At 48.5% G+C, this 26,803-nt stretch overlaps 2 protein-coding genes across 2 annotated transcripts in view; both read right to left on the bottom strand.

The window, feature by feature from the left end:
• Positions 1-1,784: 1,784 nt before the first annotated feature.
• Positions 1,785-21,437, bottom strand: shmt2 (serine hydroxymethyltransferase 2 (mitochondrial)). Its single transcript, XM_086149733.1, has 12 exons — positions 21,302-21,437; positions 15,657-15,848; positions 12,323-12,402; positions 10,979-11,179; positions 10,272-10,353; positions 9,087-9,209; positions 6,745-6,884; positions 5,466-5,628; positions 4,930-5,029; positions 4,132-4,287; positions 3,169-3,276; positions 1,785-2,908 (listed from the first exon to the last, which is right to left on the bottom strand). Exons 1-12 carry the CDS (start codon positions 21,332-21,334, stop codon positions 2,781-2,783), a joined length of 1,506 nt encoding a protein of 501 aa, XP_086005859.1. The 5' UTR covers positions 21,335-21,437; the 3' UTR covers positions 1,785-2,780.
• A 2,922-nt stretch (positions 21,438-24,359) lies between these two features.
• nxph4 (neurexophilin 4) overlaps positions 24,360-26,803 on the bottom strand; it is a 40,239-nt gene continuing 37,795 nt past the window's right edge. The window contains exon 2 of the mRNA XM_086148828.1: positions 24,360-25,787. Within this exon, the coding sequence (XP_086004954.1) occupies positions 24,972-25,787 (816 nt within the window). The 3' untranslated portion in view covers positions 24,360-24,971. The remainder of the gene's footprint in view (positions 25,788-26,803) is intronic.

Below are 26,803 nucleotides of genomic sequence, written 5' to 3'. Positions count from 1 at the left end.
ATACATGTTAAATGTTCATTAGTGCAGTATTATCAGGCAAGTTCACTTGTGCAAACTTCTTTCACATCCTACTTTGCCCAGACGTGGGAATGAGAGGGTGAACGGTTGTGTGTCACAATGTGACGCGAGTGAATGGTTGTCTCTATATGATGTGTGAATGAAAGCGTGAATGGTTCTATGTCTATAAGTGGAAACATATTTCCCCCATACAATGAAATTATTACTTTGCTGTCCACCGTGCATTTGGCTGGCATGCAACCGCAGAGTGCGCAAACCATGGAGGGCGCCATGTTGTGTAAGAAAAGACAGAAAAGAGGGAAGACAAGTGGGAAGGAGAGGGGGAAAAGCCTGTAGGGGGCCACAGTGTGGAATTAGGAAAAAACACCTTAACACATAAGCAACATAATAAGACATTACAACATTACTCAAGACTTGCACGTGTGGGACGGGGGAGAGTGTTGGGTTGGGGATGGCCGGGTGTCGCAGCACAGACACTGGAGGCCATGCATGCTGCCCAGAGGCGCTCGCACCGGCCCTCCGTACGCTGCACTGTGATGAAGGGAAGGAGCCAAGAAGGCGTTTAGTTGAGGGGGTGTGCATGTGTCTTCGTGTGTGTATGTGTATGTGTGAGCCCACGGACTTCAATCTCCATTTCTAAATGACGAGAGAAAACGAGAAAGGGAATGTTTTTGTCTATATGTCGTGAAGGAGAGGGTGAATGGCTGAACGTCTTTACGCTAGGTGGATGGAGACATGTCTTTATATGATGTGTAAATGAGAGGGTGAATAATTCTCTCTGTAAATCACGTGCATAAATGCCTGTATGTCTCTATTTTAACTGAAAGGTCAAATTTCCCCGTGTGGCAAAAGCATGGTAGCATCTCTACGACGTGGATGGTTGAATTCCCCAATATGCCATGTGAGTGAGAGGTTGAACAGTTGTCTCTCCCTATAAGCTGTGACCCTTGTATCTCTGCTAATGACAGCAGGGATCAGCTCAAACCCCCCACCATGACCTTGATTGCAGAATAAGCAGTATAGATTATGAATGAATGAATATATATATTCCTACCAACTTTCCAGACAGTTTCGTGTTACACCGGCGGCTGTGGAGGATGCAGACAGCTGCAAAGATATAACAGGAAGTGAGAGAGAGAGTGGGGGGGGTTAAAAAAAAAAACAACTTGCCGGCGGCGTGTTTACCACCCCAAAAGCGGGACAGAGCATTTCGCTGCCGCGGCAGAATTATTCCCCACGGGTGCTTGAGGAGACGAGATGAGGAGACGAGGCCGTAGGAAGCAAGTGAACCTGATGCTCTGATCAAGACGTCTTTATTTTGACAGCGAGAGCAACAGGTGTTATTGCACAGCCATAACACCGGGATTACGACTACTAAAACACACACACAACGCAAACGTGCCGCTTTTGTGTCAAAAAGTGTGTAATTATGCAGTAATTACAGCGTATTAGTGTCATCTAAATATGGCATGCTAGACAGACAGCTCCACCCCCACCCCTGCCAGTCTATATTTAGATTTTTTTTTTGAAAAAATTATTTATTTAACGATCTCATCGACTTGCCGGGTTTAATCGTGACAGGTGTTGTGACAGGGGTGTGTTGGTGCGCGTACGATCGGTGTCTCTCATGATTAAACTACAGGCCTGTCCCCACAATGTCAGCTGATATCTGAGACGGCGCCAAAATGGCGTCCGTCAGCAGGCCTTTGGACTTTGATGGGCTTCGAAAATAAAACAAATAAAGGAAAATAATATCAACCACAATCTTAAAGGACGATCAGACTTTATTAAAGGCTGTGATAACAGTTAATGGTCCACAGGAAAGGAAAGTTCAGGTTTGAGTCAGCGTGCGATGGCGAGGAATACTTTTTCGGCGTAGTTTGGCACACACACATACACACACATGCACGCGCAAACGCTCCCTGACCCCGAAATCCTGCCTCCTCACTGATGCAGTGACTATGGCGACAGCTGTGGCCTGCGATACGGACGGGCGGCGTGCTTCTCTCTGTCGCCAAGGACAATGGCGGCGCCCTCCCCCCCCCTCACCTCCCCCGGAGCGAATCATTTCTAAATCTGTAGAAAAATATTTTCTCCCCCCCCGCCCCCGAAACAGTCCGGGGTGTGTTTTGTTTGAAAACACAAAAAAAAAAAGAAAAGAAATTGGACAGACTGAAAACAGCTAATGTAGCAGCGCAGTGGTGGCGGCGGGGAAACAGGAAGCGGCGCCTGAACAAAAGAGCAGCTGAATACGACTTATATTAATAAGCTAATTTCCATTAGAGGCAAAAACCTAATATCAATAGAACTTTATATTAAACGGTGTTAAAAACTACCTGGTCTCGGCGGGGCATGGCACCGCCACCAAGCACGTACGTGCACACATCTCTCTGTAAACACTCTATATTCACATATATTACTCACATTTGTTAACATGATTTAAGACTCTCTTGCGCACAAACAAATCACACACCCGTCGATTCCCCGGCCGGCGACGAGCGCCGCCGCTCGAGATTTAATAAGTCATTTTTCCTCCCGCGCACGCCGAGCCTAAAGGCGGGCGCCACGGCGACGGAGATGGATCTTTACAGGTAGAAAATAGCTTCTCTGGCTCTACAAAAAATCTGTCACTTTATTATTTGTCTTTTGCATCCAATCAGGTGATTTTTTTTTTTTCCCCCCACTTATGAGACCCAGTGGGGGCGAAACGACGCCCGCCATGTTTTTTTGGAGGTGGGGGGGGGGGGGATGACGGCACCGCTCTAGTGGTCGTGGAAGCCCGGCATGGGGAAAGGCCTGGCGAAGGCCTCCACGCGGTGACGCAGCTCGGCGATCCGAGCCACCGTCTCCGGGTCCTGGAGCAGGAAGTCCTTAAAGTCCTGGAGCTTTCCTGCGGTGGAGAAAGGACAAGCTTCCCGTTAGACCTTCGTCGCCCTCTGGCGCCTGTCGGAGAACGGAGAGGCGCACGGACGTGTCCTCGCCCGCACGGTGCTACGATGTGGCGGTGCTGGCTCTGCCAAACGCGCTACACCATGCTAACTCTGCAATGCTTACTCGGCACACCCAGAGACGCGGACAAACCAGATGTCCACTTCCCCCTGGAGGTCCATTGCGTACTGGCAGACCCGTGGGGCCGGGCCCTGCGCTCACCTGTCTTTTTTTTGACGTCCAGGGCAATCTGGAATCCCTCGTCCATGAACTCCACCACCTGGACAAAATCAGCCTCTTTGAACTGCCTGGAGGTCAAAGCCGGAGCACCTGGGGGGCAGAGGGAGGAGGAGGAGGGTGAGGAAGACGAAGATAGGGATAGGTGGATGAAGAAGGTGAGGGGGGAGGAAGAAGAGGGATGGAGGAGGATGAAGGTGAGAGGAGGACGAAGATAGTTAGAGAATGACAAGATGGTGACATAGGAGGACAGAGTGAGAGGAAGATGAAGATAATGAGAGGTGGATGAAGAGGTTGAGGGAGAAGGAAGAAGAGGACGAGAGAGAGACATAGAGAGACACAAAAGATGCCAGAGAAACAGAAGTTCAGGAGAGGGTGGAGAAGGTCACAGGGTTAGAGGGCCACATGGGAACAAATGAGGCCCCAGAAGGACAGAGAAGGTCCTGGAAGGACAGTGATGGTGGCGGCCTGCGTCTGGCATTATCCCTCCGTTTATTCATCCACATGTTTTCAAATGTCACTCAGCCTTCCCATCTCCTGAGCCGCCTCGGTTAAACGGGGTCCACGGAGGTCTGAGGGTCTGGGCTGAGGGCCTCAGACCGAAACAGACCCCCCACCCCATCCCACCCCAACCCCTGTGGTGGACAGGGTTACCACGGCGGCAGGAGATCGGCACTTGCAACCGAAGGCGCCCCTGTCTCGGGATAGCGCTAAAACGGCAGCCATAGACGGGGAGCTCTCGGACTTCCTGGTAGACGATTTAAAAACCCAAACATGTTGAATTAGTCATGATCTGCTCGGCGCCAGCGGCCGCCTCTCCAGATGCACAACTCTTCTGCAACTTCGGAGAGGAACATCTCGCCGTGTCAGTGGACAAAACAACAACATGATAATGGCTGCGGGCGGAGGTTGTGTGTGTGTGTGTGTGTGTCCCATGCCCTTCCTCACCAAGCCGGAGGCCACCAGGCGTCAGGGCGCTCTTGTCCCCAGGGCAGGTGTTCTTGTTGGCGGTGATGGACACCAGCTCCAGGACGCGCTCCGCACGTGCTCCGTCAATGCCCTTGGGCCGCAGGTCCACCAGGACCAGGTGATTGTCTGTCCCATCTGCCGAGATCCAGAGAGATAGTCACACACACGCACACGCACCCACACACACACACACACACACACACACACACACACACACACACACACACCTCTGGTCCTTGGCTTTATTGCCTTTGTAACGACAGGGCGGAGGTGACGGTCACATTTTAACCTGAATGTTGTCGCTTAATAATGTGTGTCGGCCGCTTCTTGAAACCTCCTCATGCGCTTTTTACGTTCAGCCCTAAATCTGAAATTTGAAGCAAAATCACTACTTTTACGAGCTTTTGCTTAATTCCGGGGTTCGAGGATCCTGACTTTGCCAAAACATTCGGTTACCGAGCTCCTCCGAGCTAAGAATTGACTTTAAACCGTCCATTTAGAAATAGCTAGTTAGGGGCTCTGCTGAGGGATAGCCCAGGTTCCGGGCTCTCTCATTCGCCAGGTTCCCAGTGGCCGTGAATTGTTGGACTACACTGTAATTTCATCCATTCATTTGTTCATTATCTATAATACTTATCCTGGTTCGGTTACGGGGCCAGATATGGAGACGAACAAACATTCACTTTCTCATTCCCTCGACATTCAACCATTCACCCACTGGACAATTCAGGGTCTCTGATGAACCTCCTACAGACACGGAGTTGGGCAGGGGCTTACCTGATACGAGCGTGTAACCCTTGCTGCGAAGGGCGACGGCCATGGTTTTGGCGTTCTTCAGCACTTGGGCGATGTACTCCTTGAACATGGGCGACTGTGCCTGGGAACCAAGACAGGCCGGACGTTACTTAACCCTCGCCGCCGTTGGCGTGAAAAATGATCCGTTTCCGAGATGACTCATGTGTTAATGGAAAAAGTTCTTTTTATTCGCCTGTATTTATACTTTCATCCTCTTTTCTCTTCGTTAATGAAATGGAAAGTTTTTGAGGAGAAGTGCGATGGCGCTCAACGCCGACAGGATTGCGAGGAGGCACGACTCCATTATGAGGGTTAAAAAAAATGTAAAAAAAAAAAAATAAAACAGAATGGCAACTGGGGGGAAAATTCCGGATCTGACTGGATTCTCGGTATTGCATTTCAAAAACAAAAACAAAACAAATAAAACGAACATACATCGTGTTGGCTTGGAGAACGCAACCGACCATGAGCAGACCAAGCGTCTCAAGATATGATCGGGATTCTGACACGCCACTGACCTGTCTGAGCGCCACGGCCACACCGGCGATGGCGTGATTGTGAGGGCCGCCCTGCAGCGAGGGGAAGACGGAGAAGTTGACCTTGTCCTCCAGGTCGTACATGACCTCCTTCCCCTTCTTGTCCACGGAACGCACTCCTTTCCGGTAGAAGATGAGGCCGGCCCTGAAACGCGAGCGGATGGCTTTGTGAGGACGTTCATCTGAGGTTTAAGAAGGGACAAAAACGCTGCATCTGCTCTCCCCTCCCCCCTTTCTTTTTAGGACTTGCAACTGCTTCACGCACAAACCTCAGAGGCCTTGGAGGCCTCAGACAAAAGAAAGTCATCACACACACAGGGGCGTTTTAATTTCTTCCCTTATCAGCTGGCCGCCGCCCGCCGGCTGAAATCCATTTTCGACGCTCCGCTGCTCGATCGTGGCCTCGGTGCCTTCAAGTTCGGTCCCGGTGCCGCAGAAAAACAGCTTCTGTTCTTCGCGACTTGGCCGGGTCGATATCCGGCTGCATGGAGGAGGGGCTGCTCTGATAGAAACCGGGACCGCTCGCATCGGTCATGAAGGTTTTCCTTCACAGAGGAACAACTTACTCTGCGCACTTTGACATCTGATGAGTTGCCGGGCTCATCTTGAGCTTCCCTCATGTTACTTCTCTAACTCTTCTCCAACGGCTCCTCCACTTTGGCTGACCTCTTGTCGTCCATCACGAGGACAGCTTCGGCTAGCGCATCCCAAACACAAAGCTCCCTCTTCTTCTTCTACTCCTTTCATCCAATCACCTGCCTCCATCTAAGACTCTCCTCTCAGACCTACTAACTCCATGTCCCCTTTCCTTTCTAGTCTACCACCAGACCTCATGCCTGGCGGCTCCAACCTCAGCATTCTTCTGCCCGGAGGATCTTCAACGCCTCTCCTCTGTCCGTGTCCAAACCATCTCAGCCTGGCTTCGATCTACAGAACACCTAACATGCACTGTCCCCTCTGTTGGACTCTATCCTCTTCACTCCTGAGGAGGCACCTCATCATTTTCATCTCCGATGTCTCCGAACCAGACGAGATGGCTGCGCTCTCCTCTGTCTTCTACATCATCACTCTCCTTTCTTTTCCGCACCTGTCCCTGCGTGCAAACATCTCGTGGCCACTGCCTTCTTTCCCACGCTTTCTGTTGTTCTCAGACACCGAGTAAAACCTTTCAAGTGGTCCTGTGAGCAAAGAGGCTGCAACTCCTGCGTGGTTGATGTCACGTTTTGTTTACTTGTGTCCCTAAAATGATGTATGAAATTACCTGGCCCCTCGGAGGGACTTGTGCGTGGTGGAGGTGACCAGGTCAGCATGGTCGAACGGGGAAGGAATGGCTTTGGCCGCCACCAGGCCACTGATGTGGGCCATGTCGGCCAGCAGGTAGGCCTTGATCTCTGTGCACAGCTGGAAACGAGAAGAGCATCGGAAAATAAACAATTAAAAGTTTACAATCAAAGTCCTTCAATCCCTCGTTGGATGTAAACCTTGGCCATTGGTTTCATCCTTGAGGTGCTGCTTATTGTGGAGCTGAACGTGAAACAACAGAGACGGTTGCTACGAGGGGGAGGGGGGATGCAGAACACGTCAGGTGCCTCAGACGTTGAGAGGCAGCTTGGGTGGGTGAGGACCGGGCCAAACGGTGAGAAAACAAATATGTGGATGTGCTATCGTGAACCAAAAAACAAAATGTAGGTCATGACGGACGCGGGGAGGTTGGCAGAGGACTCTACTGCGGAGTCTCGCTCCTCTACCCTTCCAGTGTGGAAAGGACAGGTTCAAGTACGAACATGGCTATTTAAAGCCAGCTTTGGATAGAAGAGGACTACGAAGTGTCCATCTTAGATTTGGTTCCAGGAACTAGCCTCCTCTTCCAGGGGAACCTTTTAGCTTAGCATTCCCACCGGCAGTGAGAGACTATGTGGACCAGTGTGACATGCACCTTAAGCATCATGATCAAAACCAAATTTGGTGCAGAATAATAGGAAAACGACACGGAGAACGTGGAGATGGAATAATAACCATGCTTTGCCCTGTGCTAGCTGTTAGCTAACTCGAAACTGATTTTGAGCCGAAATGTTGGCGTTCCTCGGCGAGCTCTGGAAACCCCTGAGGCACAGCAGGCTCGAAGAGTTTGCACCTTTTTGTCGCTACAATTCTTGCTCCTTCTGACCTTCTTGTTTCAAGAAAACAGTCAACCAGTGACAACAATAGCTTATAATGGGCGCGTCCTATAAGTTCCACCTACCACCTATCAGTTCCCAGGGAACCGTAACAAGACCCTGCCTCGGAGTAGTAGCTTAAATGGTAGGAATGAAGAAACAGACCACATCCTGGAAAAGGTGTTCGAAGCTGCGCAAAGTGCATCTAGTGTGAAAGTGGCTAATGTGTAATTTTAGCATGCAGGTACGCAGGATACTTTTCTGGGCAGAGAAACAACATGTGGGTTGTGGATTTATTATATAAAATAAGAAAGGCCACACGCCTCTAAGCATTACATTTGCGGTTTGGAGGTGGAGATCGGCTCTGACACTGACTGACCATGTGTCCACCAAAGGACGTACCTCCAGCCCCCCCCCCCCCCCCCCCCCCCCCCCCCCCCAAAACAAACCAAAAACATCTCAAACCCCTGCACTCTATTGGAGCCCGGAAACGATACAGCCAAATTAAATATATCCTTGCCAGTGTTTGATGCAAAAAAAAAAAACAATAAACAGCTTGGTAACACACAAATGACAGCTGGCGGATGATCAGAGGGCTAAACCATTTTTTTAGGGCTCCGATTAATATGCATTATCATGACAATCACTCCCCCCTCTGATATCTGAACTGGATTGGAATTTTTGGGGGGTTTCTTTTTGCTGGGTTACCGGACGGGTTGGTGGTGAGCGTCAACAGGCGTTCCAACCCAGGAACGGCAAGGATCTGGAGGGGAGCCTAACGTGACAGACTCTGCCATAAAACAAACGGACAGTTCCGTGGAGACGCAGAAGGAGGGGTGCAATCTGGCCCTACTTCAAGGCCTAGAGGCAGTTATGATACTTAATAAAAATACAGCGCTATAATGGCTGGACACTCCATCCGATGGCTCTGGCCTGAGTGGAGCTCGGCAACAAAGGCAAGCGCTGACGGAGTGAATGGTGGGCGGCTATGAAAAAAGAAAAACCCCCCAAAATAAAAATAAATGAATAAATATGAAGGGGACTACTTTCCGCCGTCATTCAGGGCGCTGAAGTGCGGGGGTTCGAAGTGGAAGAGGAGGAGGAAACCGTTCGGGCATTCGGACGCAACACTAAAAGACCAGCTAATTGTCTTCTTCTGTGTGACAGAGGATGCTGGAGGTCTTGCCAAATGGTAGAGGAAAGCAGGTGTGTGTGTGTCTGTGTGTGGTGTGTATGCGTGTGAGCGCTCAGTTCGAATGGACTCGCTGAATTTAAACAAACACACACACACACGCACGCGCGCGCGCACGCACACACACACACACACAAGACCAACGCACAGACCAACAGAGATGTAATGTGCTGTTCGGAGATGAGAAGCTCAGGTTTAGCGGTATCCAAGGAGAAACGCCCGGAGTGTGAAAGAAGAGAGGAGTTCTCCGCGCACCTTCTTGATGCGCTCGTAGTCAATGAGGCGGGCGTAGGCGCTGGTGCCGGCGATGATCAGCTTGGGCCTGAACAGCCTGGCCGTCAGCTCCATCTGGCCGTAGTCAATGAGTCCCGTCGCGGGCTGGGGAAAGCAGACGGGGTGGAGAGGTAGAATGTGAGACGGTCGGGAAGAGCAAAACGAAAACGGATATATCTGCTCGGGGCGACACGCGTGGACAGGACGGAGCTTGTATCGAACCACAGGCCGCCCCGTATTAGGGGAAACGTCAGGCAGTTACGCCAGGAGACATCGCATGGCTCAACCTCCTCTTCCTCCAATACAGGAGCGCACGGCGGTGCGAGAGCCGGGGAGAGAAGGGAAAAAGCGGGAGGCGGAGAGGACGGAGAGCGGGATGAGGAGGAGGGGGAGAAAAGCTTTATTTAGACGACCCGATAATCTCCCATCTCTGGAGAATGTCGGCGCGCGGCCCCTCACTCCATCACATCGCTCGTTGTGAGGACGTGGACGGCGGTGTTGGCCGGCCCGTCGATTTCCCATTATCTCCCGCGCAAAGGGGTCTCGCCAGCCCATATATCAGCGGGCTTGGACGCGCGCAGCCATCCATCCATCAGCCGCTCCCACCCCTAAGCCTCTCCACCCACCGCAAAAATAATATTCCGCACACAGCAACAAAAACGTCACTACACGGATGTCAAGTTTGGCCTCAACGAGCGCATGATCCTCTCCGTCCAGGCCCTCTGGGTCTATCCCTGGGTCAATCTCATGTTTGGGGTTTCTTTCTTTAATATTGAATTGTGAAAAGATGGGAGCTTCTTGGTGGACGTACTATGGACGGAACTTGGAAGACGGGTCGTGTGTGTGTGGCGCAAACAGCTAGTCGAATATAGTTGGAGAAGCTTCTGGAGTTCTAAAGCTCCAACAAACGTGCTGTCAAGTTGATTTTGTTTGCCCCTGGAGCAGGGGCTGGTTGTTGTCAAATCATCGCTGCTGCCGCTTTTTAATGGTCATGATGGACCCTCTGAAGGTTCTCCTCGCCATTTCAAAGCCATCGGACGCGACGAGGGGATCAGCGCTGATAATCTAATTTCAGCGAAAACAAACATTTGCCCAGAGAGAAAACTAATAGTAATAAAATTTAACTCCGTAACACCAAATCATCGCACGCAGAGCTGCGGGACTTACATTGAGCTTGTAGGGCATGGACTCGAAATAGATCGAAGTCGCTGAGATCCTCTTCACATCAGACATGTAGCCGTGAGTCAGGCTGCGGGAGGGGGGGCAACATTAGAATCAGACCAGCCCACACACACACACACACACACACACACACAAAATCAGACTAATCTTGAATGAGGTGGAAAATAGGCATTTTTAAAACCCTCAGATCCTTATTTGGAAGCTGAGAGAGCACCGCGCAAGTCGAGCACCATCTCGCCATCAATGAATCAGCTGTGGAGTGACTTTAGAGTATATTATTATAAATATAATAAAGCTAATCCTGACAAAATTAAAGCGGCTTTAGGAATAATTTTGAGGGAAACAGCAATGTCTTGGATTTGAACTGATTAATTAGGGGCTAACGTAATGACGTCAATGCAAATAAAAAATAGAAAGGCGATATTATATGCCAAAAGTAAACACAGCACCGTTTGGTTTGGGCAAGGATCAACGCAGCATCATTCTCCAACAGAAACGACAACTGGCAAACGGTGACCTTCACTGGTTAGCTCGTTGCAAAACCAACCGGTAAGCATTATCTGCTACGTTTGGCTGCTAGCGGATCCTGAGACCATACATTACAAGCTTGGATGATGCAAACTGCATATTTCTCTTTTCCTAATCTATGCCATCCCTTGAGGAGTAACATTTAAGATACAGTGATTACTGACTGGCCGCCGTCAGGGAGGTCCAGGCCCATGATGCGGTCGTGGGGGTTGAGCGTGGCGGTGTAGACGGCAAAGTTAGCCGGGGAGCCAGAGTACGGCTGGACGTTGACACCCCACTTGGCCGGGTCGAGGTCGAAGGCCTCCAGCGCTCTCTTCTGGCAGAGCAGCTCGATCTGGTCGACCACCTCCGCTCCACCGTAGTACCTGCGGAGGAAGGGTGCCAGATTACTGGACATTGCAGAGTAGGATATGGCTTCTTACGTGTTTTGAAATTGCACTGTCTGCTACAAATACACAAAGGAAACAACTTTGAAGAACCAGAGTGTATCGGGAACATCTTAAGGCTCATTTATGCTAATGCTGGACATTAACAAGTGCGTCTGTTTCAAACGTAGTCAAAAGCCGTGATGATATTGGGGCAGTACTGAGAAAAAATAATTCACTTTTGAGTTCTACTGCTCACAGAGATGGCGCCAGCAGAGGAGCTGGTGATAATTTGCATTCTAGAAAGAGCCAGTGCATTGAACGGTGGTGGTCTGCATGGCTATTAAACACATTTCGGAATTCTCCCTGGTTGTATCAATGCCACGTTGTCTTCTTCTTCTCTGTTCGATTTGTTGGTCGTACTGCACAACACTGCCCCCCCCAACACCTTTAATGGTACTGCTCCTTTGGCGGCCCATCCGCAAAAAAAACAAAAAAACAAAAAAAAAAACCCCATACAGGAATATGCAATTATGCAGGAAATGAACGCAGAAGATGGGCGGTAGGCTCTGCCCCTATATGCATTCAGTATCGAGCATACAGAATTATACAGAACAAATAAATAAGACACTCGGTGAAACTTCAGACAAGAGAGGAACAGATGCGTGCCTTGATAATCGCCTGTTTGAGTGGGTCACTGTTTGGTTTGGTGTCAGTGAAGTATAAATCAGCAGATGAGTAGGATGCAGGAGGCAACAGTGGAAAAAAAATAAAAAAAAAACAAATAAAAAGAGAATCAGCGAGGGAGCTGATGTATGGCAATTTTTATGTTCCGGGAATTAAAGAGGAATGAAAAAAAAAAAAAAAAAAAAAAAAAAAGAGAGAAATACATGACAGCAATCTGTCCGCTGCTAATGATTTCGAATTATCCAAGAGAAATGGTGGAAACAGCGGGGCCACTAGACGCTTCCAATCTGCTCTCTCTGCAGTACTTGTTAGCAAGACGGGGGCGGTGGAACTTTTTTTTTTGGGGGGGGGGGGGGGGGTTGACGTAGATAGTGAGAGTGTGCAACAAACATCCCAAGGCAGGAAATATCGTCAGCGTTGATAAGGTACGGGGCGGCAGAATAAACACACACTCACCTCCTCCCGGGGTAGCCTTCAGAGTATTTGTTGTTGAGACAGGAGCCCTGAGCCTCCAGGGCCGCACGGCTGCAGAAATTCTGTGGTGAGAGGAGACACACACGCGCACACACAAACAAGAATGGACAAAAAAAACAGCAAATTAAAGTCTGCTAAGTGACAGTGCAACCCTTGACTCCTCCCTCCCCCCTCCGACTATAGGCGGCCTTTAGCCAGCCCTGTGTGCTAACACGCTAACATGCAAAAAGGTCTCGGCACGTGTACACACACACCTGCCTGACCTTTTTAAAAACAGGCGCATTCCATAGATCTCAGGAATACCTTTTTTTTTGTCGTTGAGTACGAGTTAGAGCAAAGAGCCAATCGGCACCACCTGCATTTTCAGGAATGTAGTCTTCACGCTGAAAAACGCTGAACTCATTAGCCCTTTCGCACCATAGGGAACATTTCGCAGTTCCTAGAACCCTTCCAGGAACTAGTTTGTTTCTTGGTGCATCCAGACAGCAGGGGAACCGGGCACCAAAAGCCTCAGCGCCTAGAACCACTTTGGGTCTTATTCCATGGCAGGATCTTTATATGGAACCAGAAAAGGTGCTTGTAAAACTTGCGAAGGCCCTGTTAGCAGGGGAACTACTGGGAGCAGGTATGCTGATAGAATGTTAGTCACCGGCGGCGATTACACATGTGGGGCGGGGCTGTGAGGTAAAAAATATCGATCAAAAATCACCATTATTACCATCAGCATGTTTGTGAGGATCAAATCAGGGGTCTCACTTGATCTGCACTAATATGACCCATCGGGCTGGTCTTAGGACCCTCAGGGGTCTGATCTCCATATTATAGATATCAAACCAAATGGATGATATAACGTCAGGAGTTTCATCCCGTCAGAGACAAACCCATCTTGGAGAAAGGTGCTGGAGCAGAAATGCTCCTGCTGTCCTCAGGTAGTAGAATCGGTCTGGTCCAGAAACTTCTTCCCCAGACCATAGGTGCTTTCTAAGAACCATCCAGCTTGAATCTGGTTCCAGGAACTAGCTTGTTCAAAGGGGGACCTTTTAGTTGCAATTCCTACAGGCAGAAAGGGACCACGGTAGGGAGAGACGTGAGACGTGCACTTGTAGCGCCACACTCAAAAACAAACCAGCAAAGAAGGAGGAGAGGAAGATGAAGATGACATGGACAGCAGGGATTCATGTTCTGCATGGCAGGAATAATAGCTGAAGTGGTTTTATCTTCTCCCTGAACTGCTTCACCGAGTGAAGAACCCTATTAGCTAACTCCACACTTATTTTATCGAAATGTCGATGCTCCTTCGTGAGCCCTAGAAACCCCTCTGTGGCGTAGCAGGCCAGAAAAGTTTGAATTATTTCGCCGCTCCATTTCTTGCTGCTTTGTTCATTGTGCTGCAAGAAAAACAGCTGACTGGTGACAACGATAGTCTGTAAAGATGGCGCTCTGCAAGAAGTATCTGGTTATGGGCAAGGCTTATGAGTTCCACCAATCACCACGCACCAAAAGTTCTTATGGGGCCGTAATAACACTCTGCCTCGGAGTAGGAGCTAAAAGGTTACTAGAACCCGAGGTCCTCTCAGGCTTATGAGTTCCACCAATCACCAAGTACCTGTATCACCTAAGTTCCTATGGCACCATAAAAAGACCCTGGCTCAGATTAGGAGCGCCGATGGTACTCGGTCCACAGTCCACACGTCCTGCACTGTACGAATGCACCTAGAAACGACCTGGTTCCCGAAAGGGTATGAGGAACTGCAAAAAGCTCCTGCAGTGAGAAGAAGCGGCTTATCTCCCTCAGTTGTGCTGGAGGTTAATTAAAAAGACTAAATTGACAGTTAGTGTGGATGAGGGGGATCAAATGGTTTTATGTCTGTATCTGAGGTCCCTGGCGACCGGACCAGGTTAAACCCTGCCTATCATCCTCTGTCAGCTGAGACTGACCCTCCGTCTCCTTTGAGCAAGATAAGCAGTACAGATAATCAGTGACTGTTAAATCATCTTTAGCATAGACCTCCCGAAGGAGAGCTGCCCACGTGTACCTCCATTACATCACCGCGCTCTGTTGGGTATTAAGTCACAGTAACGTCTGTGGGCCTCTCTCTTCACGCTTGTCTTGGGCTGACACTACAAAGTGGACTTTGTTCCCCTGAGAGTTTCAGTGGATTAACCCAGACTGGTGGTCTCCTGCTCCGAGGTCACCAACGTCTCTGATGCCATGAACCTCAAAAATGAATGAACTCTTGCGGGGGAAGAAGCGGGGCAGTCTTAATTGGGCACTCATCGCCAATTATTTGGGAGTGATAAATCTAACGTTAGCATGATAACGAGTGAATCCTGAATATCTCCTTCATTCATTCATCACCTACAACTCTTTCCCTGAAGTCAAGGGCCAACCATTCACGTTCTCATTCACACAACTGAAGGATGTCGGGTCTCAAATGAACCTCTTGCATGTTTTTGGAGGAACCCCGAGGAACCCCACGGGTCAGAATATGGAGACTCCACACAGAAAGCATCACCGTGCCGCTCATGAATGTTCTCCCTCGCTCCCAGGAAACACAACAAAAACTCTGACCTCGACTCAAACGGCCTCCTGACAGAGCACATTATCACTCCAGCCAGGAAAACAAGGGCGATATAACCAAGCCCCCTGCGCGTGCACATGGACACACATACTCACACACACACACACACCTCTTTTTCCCACTGGTAGTTATGGGAATGTTTCACCTGGAAGCAATGGGGAAAACCAAGGCGATAACATCTCTGCCAAAGCCTCAGTGAGGCTGTGTGTTGTAGCAACGGTGTGTGTGTATATGTGTGTGCGGCAAGGAAGATGCCTCCTTTTATTGAAGGAATGCTTTCTGGAGTGTTCCGAGAGGTGCCTCGCAGTGTGTGACTCTGTGTGTGTGTGTGTGTGTGTGTGTGTGTCAGAATGAAGATATCAGCTTTATCTCACAGTAGAGCGGTCAGACTTTGTGTTGATAGGGCCTTGATATACTTGACTGAACACTTACTCTGGCGATGGAGGAACAGGAGCAAAGGGAGGGGGGCGGATAAAAGCACGACGGCACTGAATAATAAATCTTTCCATTTCACGCCACCGGGCCCCAGGAAAAGAAAGCACTCCGGCTCATCCAGGTGTTTCTCTCTGTAGGAAAATACCCCTTTACTCATGACCGTGGACTTGGGATGGATTACCAGTTAAATCAGCCTCTTGTCCATTCAGAGCAGAGACACTTTGCTCACTTCCCATCCGCCTGCTGCCCAAACATCGCAAGGGGTGGGGTTGGGGGAAGGGGAGGGGTCGACTTCATACCTCGGACGCGATTAGCTCCAGGCCGCGGCACTGCCGGTCCTTCTCCCTCTGCAGCAGGTCCCACATCTCTGGGTCGTCCTCGGCCAGGCTCTCCTGGCCCGTCCATGGGCGTTCCTCGTCCACGGCGCGGGCGGCGCTGTGGGACTGTTGGCCGCGTGCGCAGAGGCGCAGTGGGGCCCGCTGGCAGAGCGGCTGCAATTTCAGAAAAAATTTGAAGGGCGTGTGAGCATGATGAGGAAGAGGAGTATTTCAAGGTATTTTTAAATAAGTTGCTTTAAACGCGCTCAACAATGGATTTTAGCTGCAGGGCGACGAGACGCTGGAACCTTTAGCTCAGGAGATGAAAAGCAATGAGGGCGCGTTATACATCTGACAATTTCAACTGCTGGGAAAAACAAACGGATCCGATTCATCCTAAAAATAAAAAAAATAAATAAATAAGACAAGTCGAGCCCCTTCCCTTCAAGCCGTTCCGCAAACTCAAAAGCGCGTCGCCTGGTATAATTAGAGCCCGGTCTGTTTGTGCGATATCAATAATCAGCGCGCTGGTTGAAATATGCCTGGGTCAGCGCTTCCCAGTTTTACAGATCCAGTATGCTCTGGGGATGGATTCAGCACTTCTGGCTTATCTAATCTGGACCAGAGCGGCAGCGGCACGTCAGATCGCGTGTGGGGTGCGGAGTCCACGCCGTCATTTTTCTAGTACTGCCTGACACATTGTTTTTTTTGCATTGAATAAAATAAAACAAAAAGGTCAGGCATTCACTTTATGAACCCGCAATCAAGCGAGAGGGAAATGTGTGGAGGTTAAAAAAAAATTGCTTGTGGGGTTGATTGTGCTCGAAGCTAATTAGCATCCACCCGTCATTTAATCAACTGTATCGCAACAGCGTGATCCGTCCCGGCACATCCAGTAGTTATCATCTGCGCAGGTGCAATTAGCTGAATGGCTGAGGCCATCCATATGGCAGTCACGTTTTAAAAAAAAAAAAAAAAAAAAAAAAAAAAGGAAGGAATATTTCTGCAGAAACAAAGATGCCAGCCGGTAGCAATAGATTCTAGAGGAGCACACGGAAACACAAACAGAGAAAGCGGGTGCGAGGAGGCAGCCTGCTGCTGCTCCACTTCCCCAGCTCCAGCAGGTGGAAAAGTGAACCGTGGCGACACGCTGGAGGAGGTGACTGGCATTTTAATGGCCGATTTCCAGCGGCCTGTACCTTGACCTTCTGTCACCGGTGACAGCGCTGAAGGTGGAAACCCCCGCCGTCCCCACCGCCCCCGCTGCTGCCGCCACCCCTCTGTCAGGGTTCTAGAGGAGAAGGCCCGGGCAGACATGCTGGGCTGGCTCGCGCTGAGAAATCACATGGGTCATTAAATCTTGACGGAAACCGTCCTTCGCTGTCTGTGCAGAAGCCAAGGAAAGGCAGCAACACAGGAAAAAAAAGAAGAGGCTAACACAAGCTAACACCACTCCCTGACACCTCCGCAACCTCTCCTCCTCCTTTCGAACCCCTTCTACTCGGGGCCTGGCGAGCCTCCTGCCGTGTCTTATTAGCTCCTCTTGTTGTTCGACACTTCCCCGCGCCTCCGCAGGACGTCCGCCGCTAATGCAGACACGGCACCGGTCACTCCCCGAGGTCTACCGCTGCCACGATCCCACCTCCCGTGCTGGCGAGGGGAGATAAAGAGGAGCACAGGGCCGACTCCAGATTTGTTGCGTCGGGACAACATTTAGGGCAGCGGATTAAGCTGCCGTTTTTTAGAAAAACTAACTTGATGGGAACAATGTCAGTGTCAACAGCTAAATGTCTACCTCTTCTGTCAAACATCTGGACCCATAAGTGAGGGAACAAAGAATATCCTTGATATTATCCCACCTCTTCAAACAGCTCTCCAGACACTATTACAGATGGCGGCGGTCCCTCAACTGTTACACTGATACCTGGAGTAGGAATAAAGAAGACCGAGAAAGAAGCGGACTAAATGGTAGAATGGGAGATAAGCTACATGAGGCGACAAGGCAGTCACAACAGGTCGCCATCAGTCAGCCTGACACACGGCTGCCTCCTTGCTTGTCATGGACTAATAGTGGGCTGTCCGTTACAAATTGTCCAGCGACTCAGTTAGGATGACACTTGACCGAGGATTCTGGAGGGGGTTGGGGGGGGGGGGGGGGGGGGGGGGTGAAGAGGCGCAGAGGGAAAAGTCCGGGGAGGCTCGATTCTTGGAGGGGTTGTCAGGCCGACAATAAGGCTTCCGGTGGCGTGGGCAGCACGCTGCTGTGATTACGCTCCTGTCCGGCGAGGACAGCGAGAGGGCCCCACAGCGAGCGTTGACTCAGGATATACCCATGGAACACCGACAGGGTTGCTACTCGATCCTCTGCTCGCCATCGGCAGCATCCGGACAAAACCGGAGCTTTCTAAAAACGGCGACCTGACTGCTCAACTTTCAAGAACATGGCGCATTCAAGGGATAACAAGACTTTCTTGAATTATCTGACATGACGAGGCTCAATGGGCTGCTTCCAGCAGTGGGTTTTTCTACGTTCAAAACTGTTTCAAGTCAACCATAATTATCTATATGTATTATTTTGACATATAGTTTGCTGACAAACGCGGATTGATACCTCATAAATACACGTTACACAAGCGAGTGCATTCAAGAATGTCCAGAGGCTGTTGTAGAGGGACGATCTGGAGATCGCGCGCGCGCGCGCGCACACACACACACACACACAAAAAGGGGGACTGATAGGTGACATGACGAATACATCCAGATAGCGATCTCTGTGTGGGCCGGAGCAGACCGGATTGTAATTTTGGAGAGAATTTCTGCCTTCGGCTGTTTAACAACCCGTGTGTGCAGTGGTGAGGGCCTGCATTCGTGGGTCAGATTGCAAAAACCAAACTGACCAAAACCAAGTGGCATTGTGCCCTGGCACAATGAGGTGAAACAGCATGAAACACTTCAGCTGTTGCAATGACATCTTAGGGCAAAGGGGGCTAGTTGATTGAAGGTTTCAACAGTGACTCCATCAATGCGCAAACAACCCAAGATTGGGAATATCTGCGTCTGAGATGATATTGGGGGTGCATTGCACCTCCTAAACATGCTAACTAGCAAAGTAGCAAAGTCACGGTCATGGAGCAATGCCACGTCTGAAAAAAAAAACAGAGTGTGACTATTCATGAGTCTTATCAAATTAACGGCAAACATTTTGTGAGGTTCCGACGCAACCCTCCTCCTCTCGTGACCACATCCTGTGACAACGTGATGCGAACGCCTGAGAGCAAGGAGCTCTCGTGAGAATTCAAATCAGGAGGCGCACTCCATCGATTAGCATTAAATGTCCTCTGAAAATATCATGTGACTGTATTTAATGTAATAACACCGGTGGGAGGTTTTATAAAAGCAGGTCTAAATCAGCACCACATGATCTGGCACCCATAACCAAGATAAACAGACAGTTGTTTCTGGAAAAAAAAAAAAAAAAAAAAAAAACAAGCATGAAACAGTTACAGTCTCTGAGAGGTCACACACTCAGGGGGTTTCTGCCAAGCCGATCGTTGCCACACACAGTACAGGCGGCCCAAGATAAGATTTGTGGCGTTTCTTCTTTATGGCTGTAATTCTGGGTAACATTTTAAAAAATATATATTTGGCTTTAAAATTGTCGCAGGAACTTGTTCATGAGAATATGCTGTTACGCTGCGTTTGTATGGGTGAGGTGGTGTCGCTTGGGTCCCAGCATATACTTTTTGATGCTTGTTCTCACTTTTATGTTTTTTTTTTTTGTTTTTTTTTTTTAAATCACATTGTCATTTTTCGGTACTACAATTACGTTCTTTCTTTCATTTTCCTACAACCTAATTCTGTTTCAGGAAATTTTAACCTGACTTCAGGGTGTTTCAGACTTCGGGCTATGCTAATTCCAACTTGCGCAGAAAAAGGCAATCATCAGTCCTTAGGAATGGATCTCCGTTATAACTTTAGGACTCCTTAATCTATTTATTACACACGAACACGCGCGTGCACACACACACGCACATTTCTTTTAAATGCTATCGACGAGTAAATCAAAGCATCATGATCAAAAGATGGAGTCTCTAAAAGAAAAATGTGGTTATCAAATCTAAAGCGTCACTCATTCATTCATTTCAACTCTTTTAACACTTTTGATATCATTGGCCAAATATTTCCCGCTTTAATGAAAAAATTTTTAAGCAGGATGAGTAGCTATAACAACCAAACATCACGATTAATGCACTTCACAAAAGCAAAGGAAGGGCCCTTAATTCTATTTATAAGATCTTTATCTTTTAATAATGGCCGCAGCACATATTCTATGAGGAGGTTGTTTCAGTCAAAATGACACCTTTCTGACCAATTTTTAGATGAAATAAATGGACGTGGGTTTTTGTTGTTTATCTCACATTCACTGCAGCCGGTATCCAATTCGGCTTATTATCAGTTTACATAATTACCAAAGCTATTGGTTAATATTTAGTTCGGTACTGCATCAGGTTGCACCTTGAACCCCTACTTATGTAAGAGATGGCAACATTTAGTTATCAACACATTTGAAGGTTACACTTGATACCGCAGTGCTGTATGTCTCACAATCTACTCAGAGAAAGTAGTTAATTCAAAGAAATTACCTTTCCATTGTTTAGGAAAGAGCGAAGTGTTTTACATCTAGTTATGTACACATGAAGATTATACTCTTTTATCCCATGGATTTAGAGGGTCCCCAAACTCCTCACGTGTGTTGTGAAGTTCCTTATGTCCCTGAAAGCTAGTTTTAAACTAGATGTAAAAGTAGCTGCATCTGGGTATAATCACATATGAGGGTTACACTTGTTTATCCCACGGATTTGTAAGGTCATCAAACTACTCACACGCGAGTTGTGCAGATCCTGATGGGCTGAAGGGCTAAATTCAAACAAATCTCATATGTAGTGTGTTGTTAAAAGAGCAGTTTTTCATCTCTGTGTTATATTGCTTGTACATCTGATCAGAAACCAGATGCAGAAGCAGCAAAATCGAGGTCTAAACACATTGGAAAGCTACTCGTTAATCCCACACATCTGGAGAGTCCTCAGACTACTCACACGCTTGTACTAATTGAACATAGGGTCATTTACACACGTTGCTTTTTTTATTGAGCAACTAAGAGACCGGTGTTACACCACAACGTTACACTTCCTCTAAGAAAAGAATAGGAGCTAGTTACTTTCCTTCAAATGATGGGGGGGCCAGGGTCTTCTTTCTAAATGTATGTTTTCAACGTCATGATGAAACTGAACTGTTACTGTTGCATCACCTTTGCGTTGACTCAAAGCGCGTCGAGCTTGCTAGCTAAACGACCCCTCACCTTCTTCTCTGCAGAATACAAATAAAAAAGAATAAACAAGGCAGCGGGACGGGGGGGTTGAGTTCCGATGTGAGTAAACAAGTTTCATTGCGCAACCTGGTCGATTACGGGTAAAATTCAACCGCCTGCGTCCGCCGCTGTCGCGAACACTGTCGGCTAAGCTAGCTTAAAATTCACCCGTCGCCGATAAATGCTAATATTTACCCCCACCCCGGTATGACAAATATCTGAAAAAAATACAAATATATAATTATAGTCCCATACTCACCCTTGCGAGTTGTCTCAGGGCGAAAGTAAGCATCTTTCTCGTTCGGAGGTCCGGAGGAAGCGGGGCACTAGTCACCGCTGTCAGACGGGGCCGTTGGAAGTTGTGGGGAAAAGCCGCGTGCTGGGTTTATCCGGGCCGAAAGGGACGATGGGAGTTGTAGTTTCAGTTTATAGTTTGTAGTTTTTAGAGGGCGGAGTCTGCGGCGCCTGTGGAGGCGGGCGGGCAACGAGTGGGCACAGCTATGGGTCGTCCTTTTCCCTTAGAATGATACAATCTTTGTGCCCTTCTACTGAAACTGAGCAAGCAGTACGTTCATGTGCATCTCCGTAATTCAAAAAATATGTTGCAATTTATTTTTACCTGAGAACCTAAATTGTCCAGATGTGTGAATGACAGGGTTGAACGGTTGGATGTCTCTGTAAGACTTGTGAATAAATGAGAGAGAGAATGAATGGCCGTATATCTCAAAATTATTGTGAATGAATGAGTGAATGGCTGTATGACTTTATATGCAGTGAATGAGTGAATGAATGGTTGTATGTCTCATGAATGAGTGAATAAGCGAGTCAATGGTTATATTTCTCTATATGATCTGAATGAATGATCAAATGGATGTTTGTCTATATGGCATGTAATGAGAGGATGAATGTTTGTATTATGTATTTTGTCAGTGAGGAAGGTTTTTTTTTTGTCTCTATATGACATAAGACTATATGACATGTGAATGAGTGAGTGAATGGTCATCTCACTGACATGTGAACACAAGGATGAATGTTTGTTTGCCTATATATGTTGTATGAATGAAAAGTTGAAATGTTGCACATCTGCCCATGAGATGTGAATGAGTGAGTGAATGGTGTTAAGTGTCTATATGCAGTCCAGTGACAGATTCAGGGTTAAAGCCGCCTCTTGCCTAACGACAGCCTGGATAGACTTCAGCATCCCTGCAACCCTGAGTGCATGATAACCAGTGTAGAGAATGAATGAATGAGTGAATGAATGAATGAATGAATGAATAAACTAATGAATGAATGAATGGTAAAGTGCAGGGCCTTTAAATGCACATACATTATCTATGTGTATAGATGCACTCGCAGTTACTAAAAGGAAAGGGTAGTTTATGCAAGCAATCTGTATCTATAGATGTGACGTTTACTGTAAAAATGAGCTCAGATGCATGTTCTCCTTCATGGGGTCCATCACATCAACCCCCTGATTCCCTGAGGTAAGAAAATAAAATGCCAGTACAGGTGCTGAAATGGTTAGAAAAGTTTCTGGGAAAGTGTGCATGACATTATCAAAAGTTTTTGCAAAGCGCTGACATTAACACCCATCGCTATTTTAGACCCGGCGTTTCCTCGCAGTCGGAGGAGGCAAAACCTCCACGGCATAAATATGAATACCTGCAGCGCATTTGTCACAGGATCCGGATGGGACGCTGCCTTCCACGAGGCATTAGATATAGATGTTGTATAAATTTATCTTAAAACTCCTACCTTGTAAAAAAAAAAAAAACAGAAAAAAAAAACAATCAGAATCAGGCATCGGCGGGAACACATGCCGTCCTGTGGGCAAACACTCCGGCGGTGTTCGACGGCAACTTGCTAGGTGATTTGTTAGCGCGCTGCGAAGACGCTGTAACAACTATAGAGAATCTGTGCGGTGGCGAGTCCATCCATCTCCGCACTCCAGACCTGTCCATGCCGACTTGTGTGGGACGCCTGGAGTTTCCCAGGGCCTTTTTATCTCAACACCATTGATCGAGACCATGATAGCGCATTGAGCCGCGTCGAGATGCAGATCCAATTAGCATTGACCCCCGCGTCTGCTGGGGGAAGTTCCCCGCGCAATTATTGCCGGATCAAATGTTCGGAGAGGAGAACAGATGACAGCTCTGCTCTGGGAGAAGAGCAATGTGTGATCCGGAGGAAGGCTTTTTGTGTGCTTGGTCAAGTCATGTCATATTTTCGAGGGCGGCGAGGAAACACCGACTTTTACCGGTGCACAAACCTGAGACCGGTCCCAGGTCGATGTGGGCGGCCTTCTGCCTCGACTGGTCGGGGGCGAAAAAGAGAGAGAAGGATAGAAAGCAAGAGATAGAGGTGGGTACGAAAGTTGGGAAGGGACAGGCATGATGATCTTTTGGTAATAATAACGGTAGCTATATCAATTACATGCTAATCGCTGACATTGTAAATCACTAGTTTAAATATTCATGGAAGAAATAACAATGGTTGGGTGCTGTGGCGGTGCAGCGGTTAGCACTTCCGCCTCACAGCGAGAAGCTCTGTGGTTGGATTCCCTTGTCTGCATGGGGTTCCTCAGGGTTCTTCGGGTTCCTCCCACAGTCCAAACATGGAGGAGCTTCCTTGGAGACCATTAATTGCCCATTAAGATAATGAATTAATTAGAAAATAACAATAGTCGACACATGACGATACTGCTGCGGCAGATAAAGCCGACGGGTATATCAATGGGGAAAGCCTTGTAGCATATATAGGAGCTAGGCTAATGCTAACAACAAGTTTAATCGAAGAGATCTGGACTATTCTTTAAAAAAGTGCTCCTCCGCATTGCTTCAGAAAAGTACCAAACATCATTAGCTGATCATGATGGTGCCAGTCGACGAAGGCAAAGGAAGCCACCTGGCGCTTTGGGCGCGCCCGCCAGTATTTGCTCAGGTGTGCGTTAAGACTTCCTCCGGCTGCCCGATCAAACAGCCACACAAATCCCTCTCGTCAACCTCCACAGCCGTTTCTATTTTCCCCCTTTTGGGTTACGCCCGGTTCAAGTTCTCATTCTATTCCTGCATCAAACGCTATCGTCTCTGAAAAAAAAAAAAAAAAAAAAAAAAATTCCCCTGTGGGCGTCGGGGAGTGGGGCTCTTCGCGCTAACACACTCTCGTCCCTTCACTTTTGTCTCGACGTGTTTTAGAAAATTAAAAGCAGATATCGTCGTGAGGCTGCTGACTCCTAATCGGGAAAGTGAAATGTAACTCAACTCACTCTGTGTGTGTGTGTGTGTGTGTGTATGTCTCCATTCAGCGAGTAAAATCCAGACAGTTTAAAAGATTTTAATGTGCTTTTTCTTCTTCTTTTTTTTCTTACAGCATATTGTATGCATATCCAGCATAGCATTTCTCATACATATAACTCTCTTATATTCAGGGATTGAAATGTAGGGCCGAGAGGATGATTAACAGTCAGTCTACCATAACATTACGGCTGCCAAGCTGCGACGGGCGCCTCTTGCTCTGCGCACTCGCGGGGCATACTGATTCCAGACGTTTCTTTTTCTTTTTTTTTTTCAAAAGAGTTCTCCGACTGCAAAAAAAAAAAAAAAATGTAATAACACAGAGTTGGGTAAGGGGTGGGTGGGGGTGAAAGAATATCCGATACAGGCGTGCGGTGGAGTACGTTATTTACACAGAACGTGAAATAAAACAGAAGTGTGTGCATCGGGGTGTCGGGAAGAACGTCCTCACCGTCCGTAACGCTGATTATACTTGATTTTAAAACCCAATGATTAACAGCTGGCGAGAGGCTAGAGTAAAACGTCCCCTCCTTCGCCTTCATCGCAATCAGTATCATCGTCGTCGCCTTCTTCTTCTTCTTCTTCGTAGTCGTCATCGTCATCGTCTTTCTCTTTCCCACCCCCCCTTCATCTCAGTCATCCGAAGTACGGGTGCTCACTTTGGAAGTTGTAGTCCGGGCAGACCTTCTGAACCAGCTTGTAGTCGATGCTGAAGAAGGAGATGAAGATGCAGATTACCTTGAAGGGCTTGGCGCACAGCCAGGCAGCGTGGGACTGGATGTGCTCCGTGAAGCAGGTCTGAGACGTGTCATACTGGCAGGGCTTGGGCTTCTTGGACCTGTTGGTTTTCTCGTACTCCACCCGGCAGTTAAAGGTCTTTACCTCCTTGGGGTCGATGGTGGACTGCTGGGGCTCGTGGATCTGCACGTCCTGCTGGGCGTGAGGGTGGAGCTGCTGCTGCTGCAGGACCTCGAACTCCACCACTTTGGTGGGCGGGACGATGCTGACCGACACGTTCCCCAGACTGGAGGAGTTGTGGCGGAAGTACACGGTGAATGTCCCGTTGATGTGGTCCACGATCTTCCCCGTCACCAGCAGGCTGAACTTCAGGGTCCTGACGTTGAAATAGAAGTCTCCCCAGCCGAAGATCTTCTTGGTCTTCATGGCTGTCTTTAGCGAGGGCTTGCGCTTGGAGCGGTAGCCTGTCTGGTCCAGGAGCAGGGACTGGTTGCGGGCCGAGTCGTACGGGTTGTAGAAGCTGTACGTAGGCGGCTTGGATTTCATGGGCGTCTGATCGATGGAGGTGGAGAAAATTCGCGTCTGATACGGGGGCTTGACCACGCCCGTCGTTCCTCCCACCGCGCCTCCGCCCATCCCGTATGGAAGAGTCTTCATCGCCGACCCCACCGGGCCGAGATCCGAAAAATCCACTTGCTTCTCCAGCCCTTGGACCTGAAAGGGGACGGGAACCAAGAGAGGTCGATGAGAACATAGTGCAAGCCTGACTTTTTGGAGGTCTGTGTTCCGTCACACATTGTGACGTCTATGTTACAATGCTAGTAGTCACTAAACAAGCTAAGTCTGAGTCCACTTGCTATCATCACCCAAAACCCAAGATATAGAGAGCTAAAATCAAATATATAGGCAGCAAAGTGCCTCTCGCCTGATAGCAAGAAGGTCTTTGACTCAATGTTGCCCATGTTCTCCCCGTGTCTGTCCCGGGTTCCTCTGGGTTCCCCGCTTTGCGGGATGGGGAGCCTAAATTGTCCAGATATGCAAATGAGAGGGTCGGTAGTTGTATGTCTCGATACGTGGCCCAGAGATTGACTGATGCCGGGTCCCCAATGAACACCGCCTCGCGCCAAATGGCAGCAGCAAACCCAGAGTGCAGGCTGAGGAGTATAGCTAATGAATGAATGAATGAAAAACAAGTCCGAATGCACAATGTGGAAAAAGTGCCAGTAAATAATGGCACTCCTTTCGGAGCCTCTTCCACCTCCTACTGTCTTTTCTGTTTCAGCGAGCTCCTCGCTTAATAAAACCGAAAACCTCTTCCAACCTCACCTTTATGCAAAGCGTGCTTGCACAAGTTTGATGATGTATGAATAAACGGAAACGCGAGCCGAGACGATGGGACGAGGGGCTAGCTGCTAGCGCCGCCATCCGTTACGTTGCGATGCCCATTCATTGGTCGGTGAAATGGACTATGTCAGTCTTCCAAAAATAAATAAAATAAGCTCCCCAGCAGTGGAATCTGCACTGAAAATACAAGACGGTCCAGCGGCTGTAGCCAAGAGCATGTCCAGCCGCTGGGGCATTTAGCCTGGTTTCAAGCAGGTATTGCCCCGGGTCTTTGCAGCCTTAAAGTCCCGAAATCCTCCATGAGACGTTTATTTTCAGGGCACACCATCTGGGCATTTTATTTCTTGCAGGGTTTGCGAGAACTATCTCATGATTGGTGGGAAATT

The sequence above is a fragment of the Fistularia commersonii genome, chromosome 7 (genome assembly GCF_037954325.1).
Source record: "Fistularia commersonii isolate RoL2024-O1a breed Wild chromosome 7, RoL_Fcom_v1.0, whole genome shotgun sequence".
Taxonomy (NCBI): domain Eukaryota; kingdom Metazoa; phylum Chordata; class Actinopteri; order Syngnathiformes; family Fistulariidae; genus Fistularia; species Fistularia commersonii.
The sequence above is the reverse complement of the archived record's forward strand: the minus strand, read 5'-3'. Positions and strand labels throughout refer to the sequence as shown.

Coding starts and splice junctions, on each gene's coding strand:
- shmt2 (XM_086149733.1), bottom strand. CDS start 21,334: ATGCTTACTTTCGCCCTGAGACAACTCGCAAGG. Junction 6,885..9,086: donor ACTACGAGCGCATCAAGAAG/GTGCGCGGAGAA, acceptor TCTCGTTTCCAG/CTGTGCACAGAGATCAAGGC. Junction 4,288..4,929: donor GGGTTACACGCTCGTATCAG/GTAAGCCCCTGC, acceptor GGATCTCGGCAG/ATGGGACAGACAATCACCTG.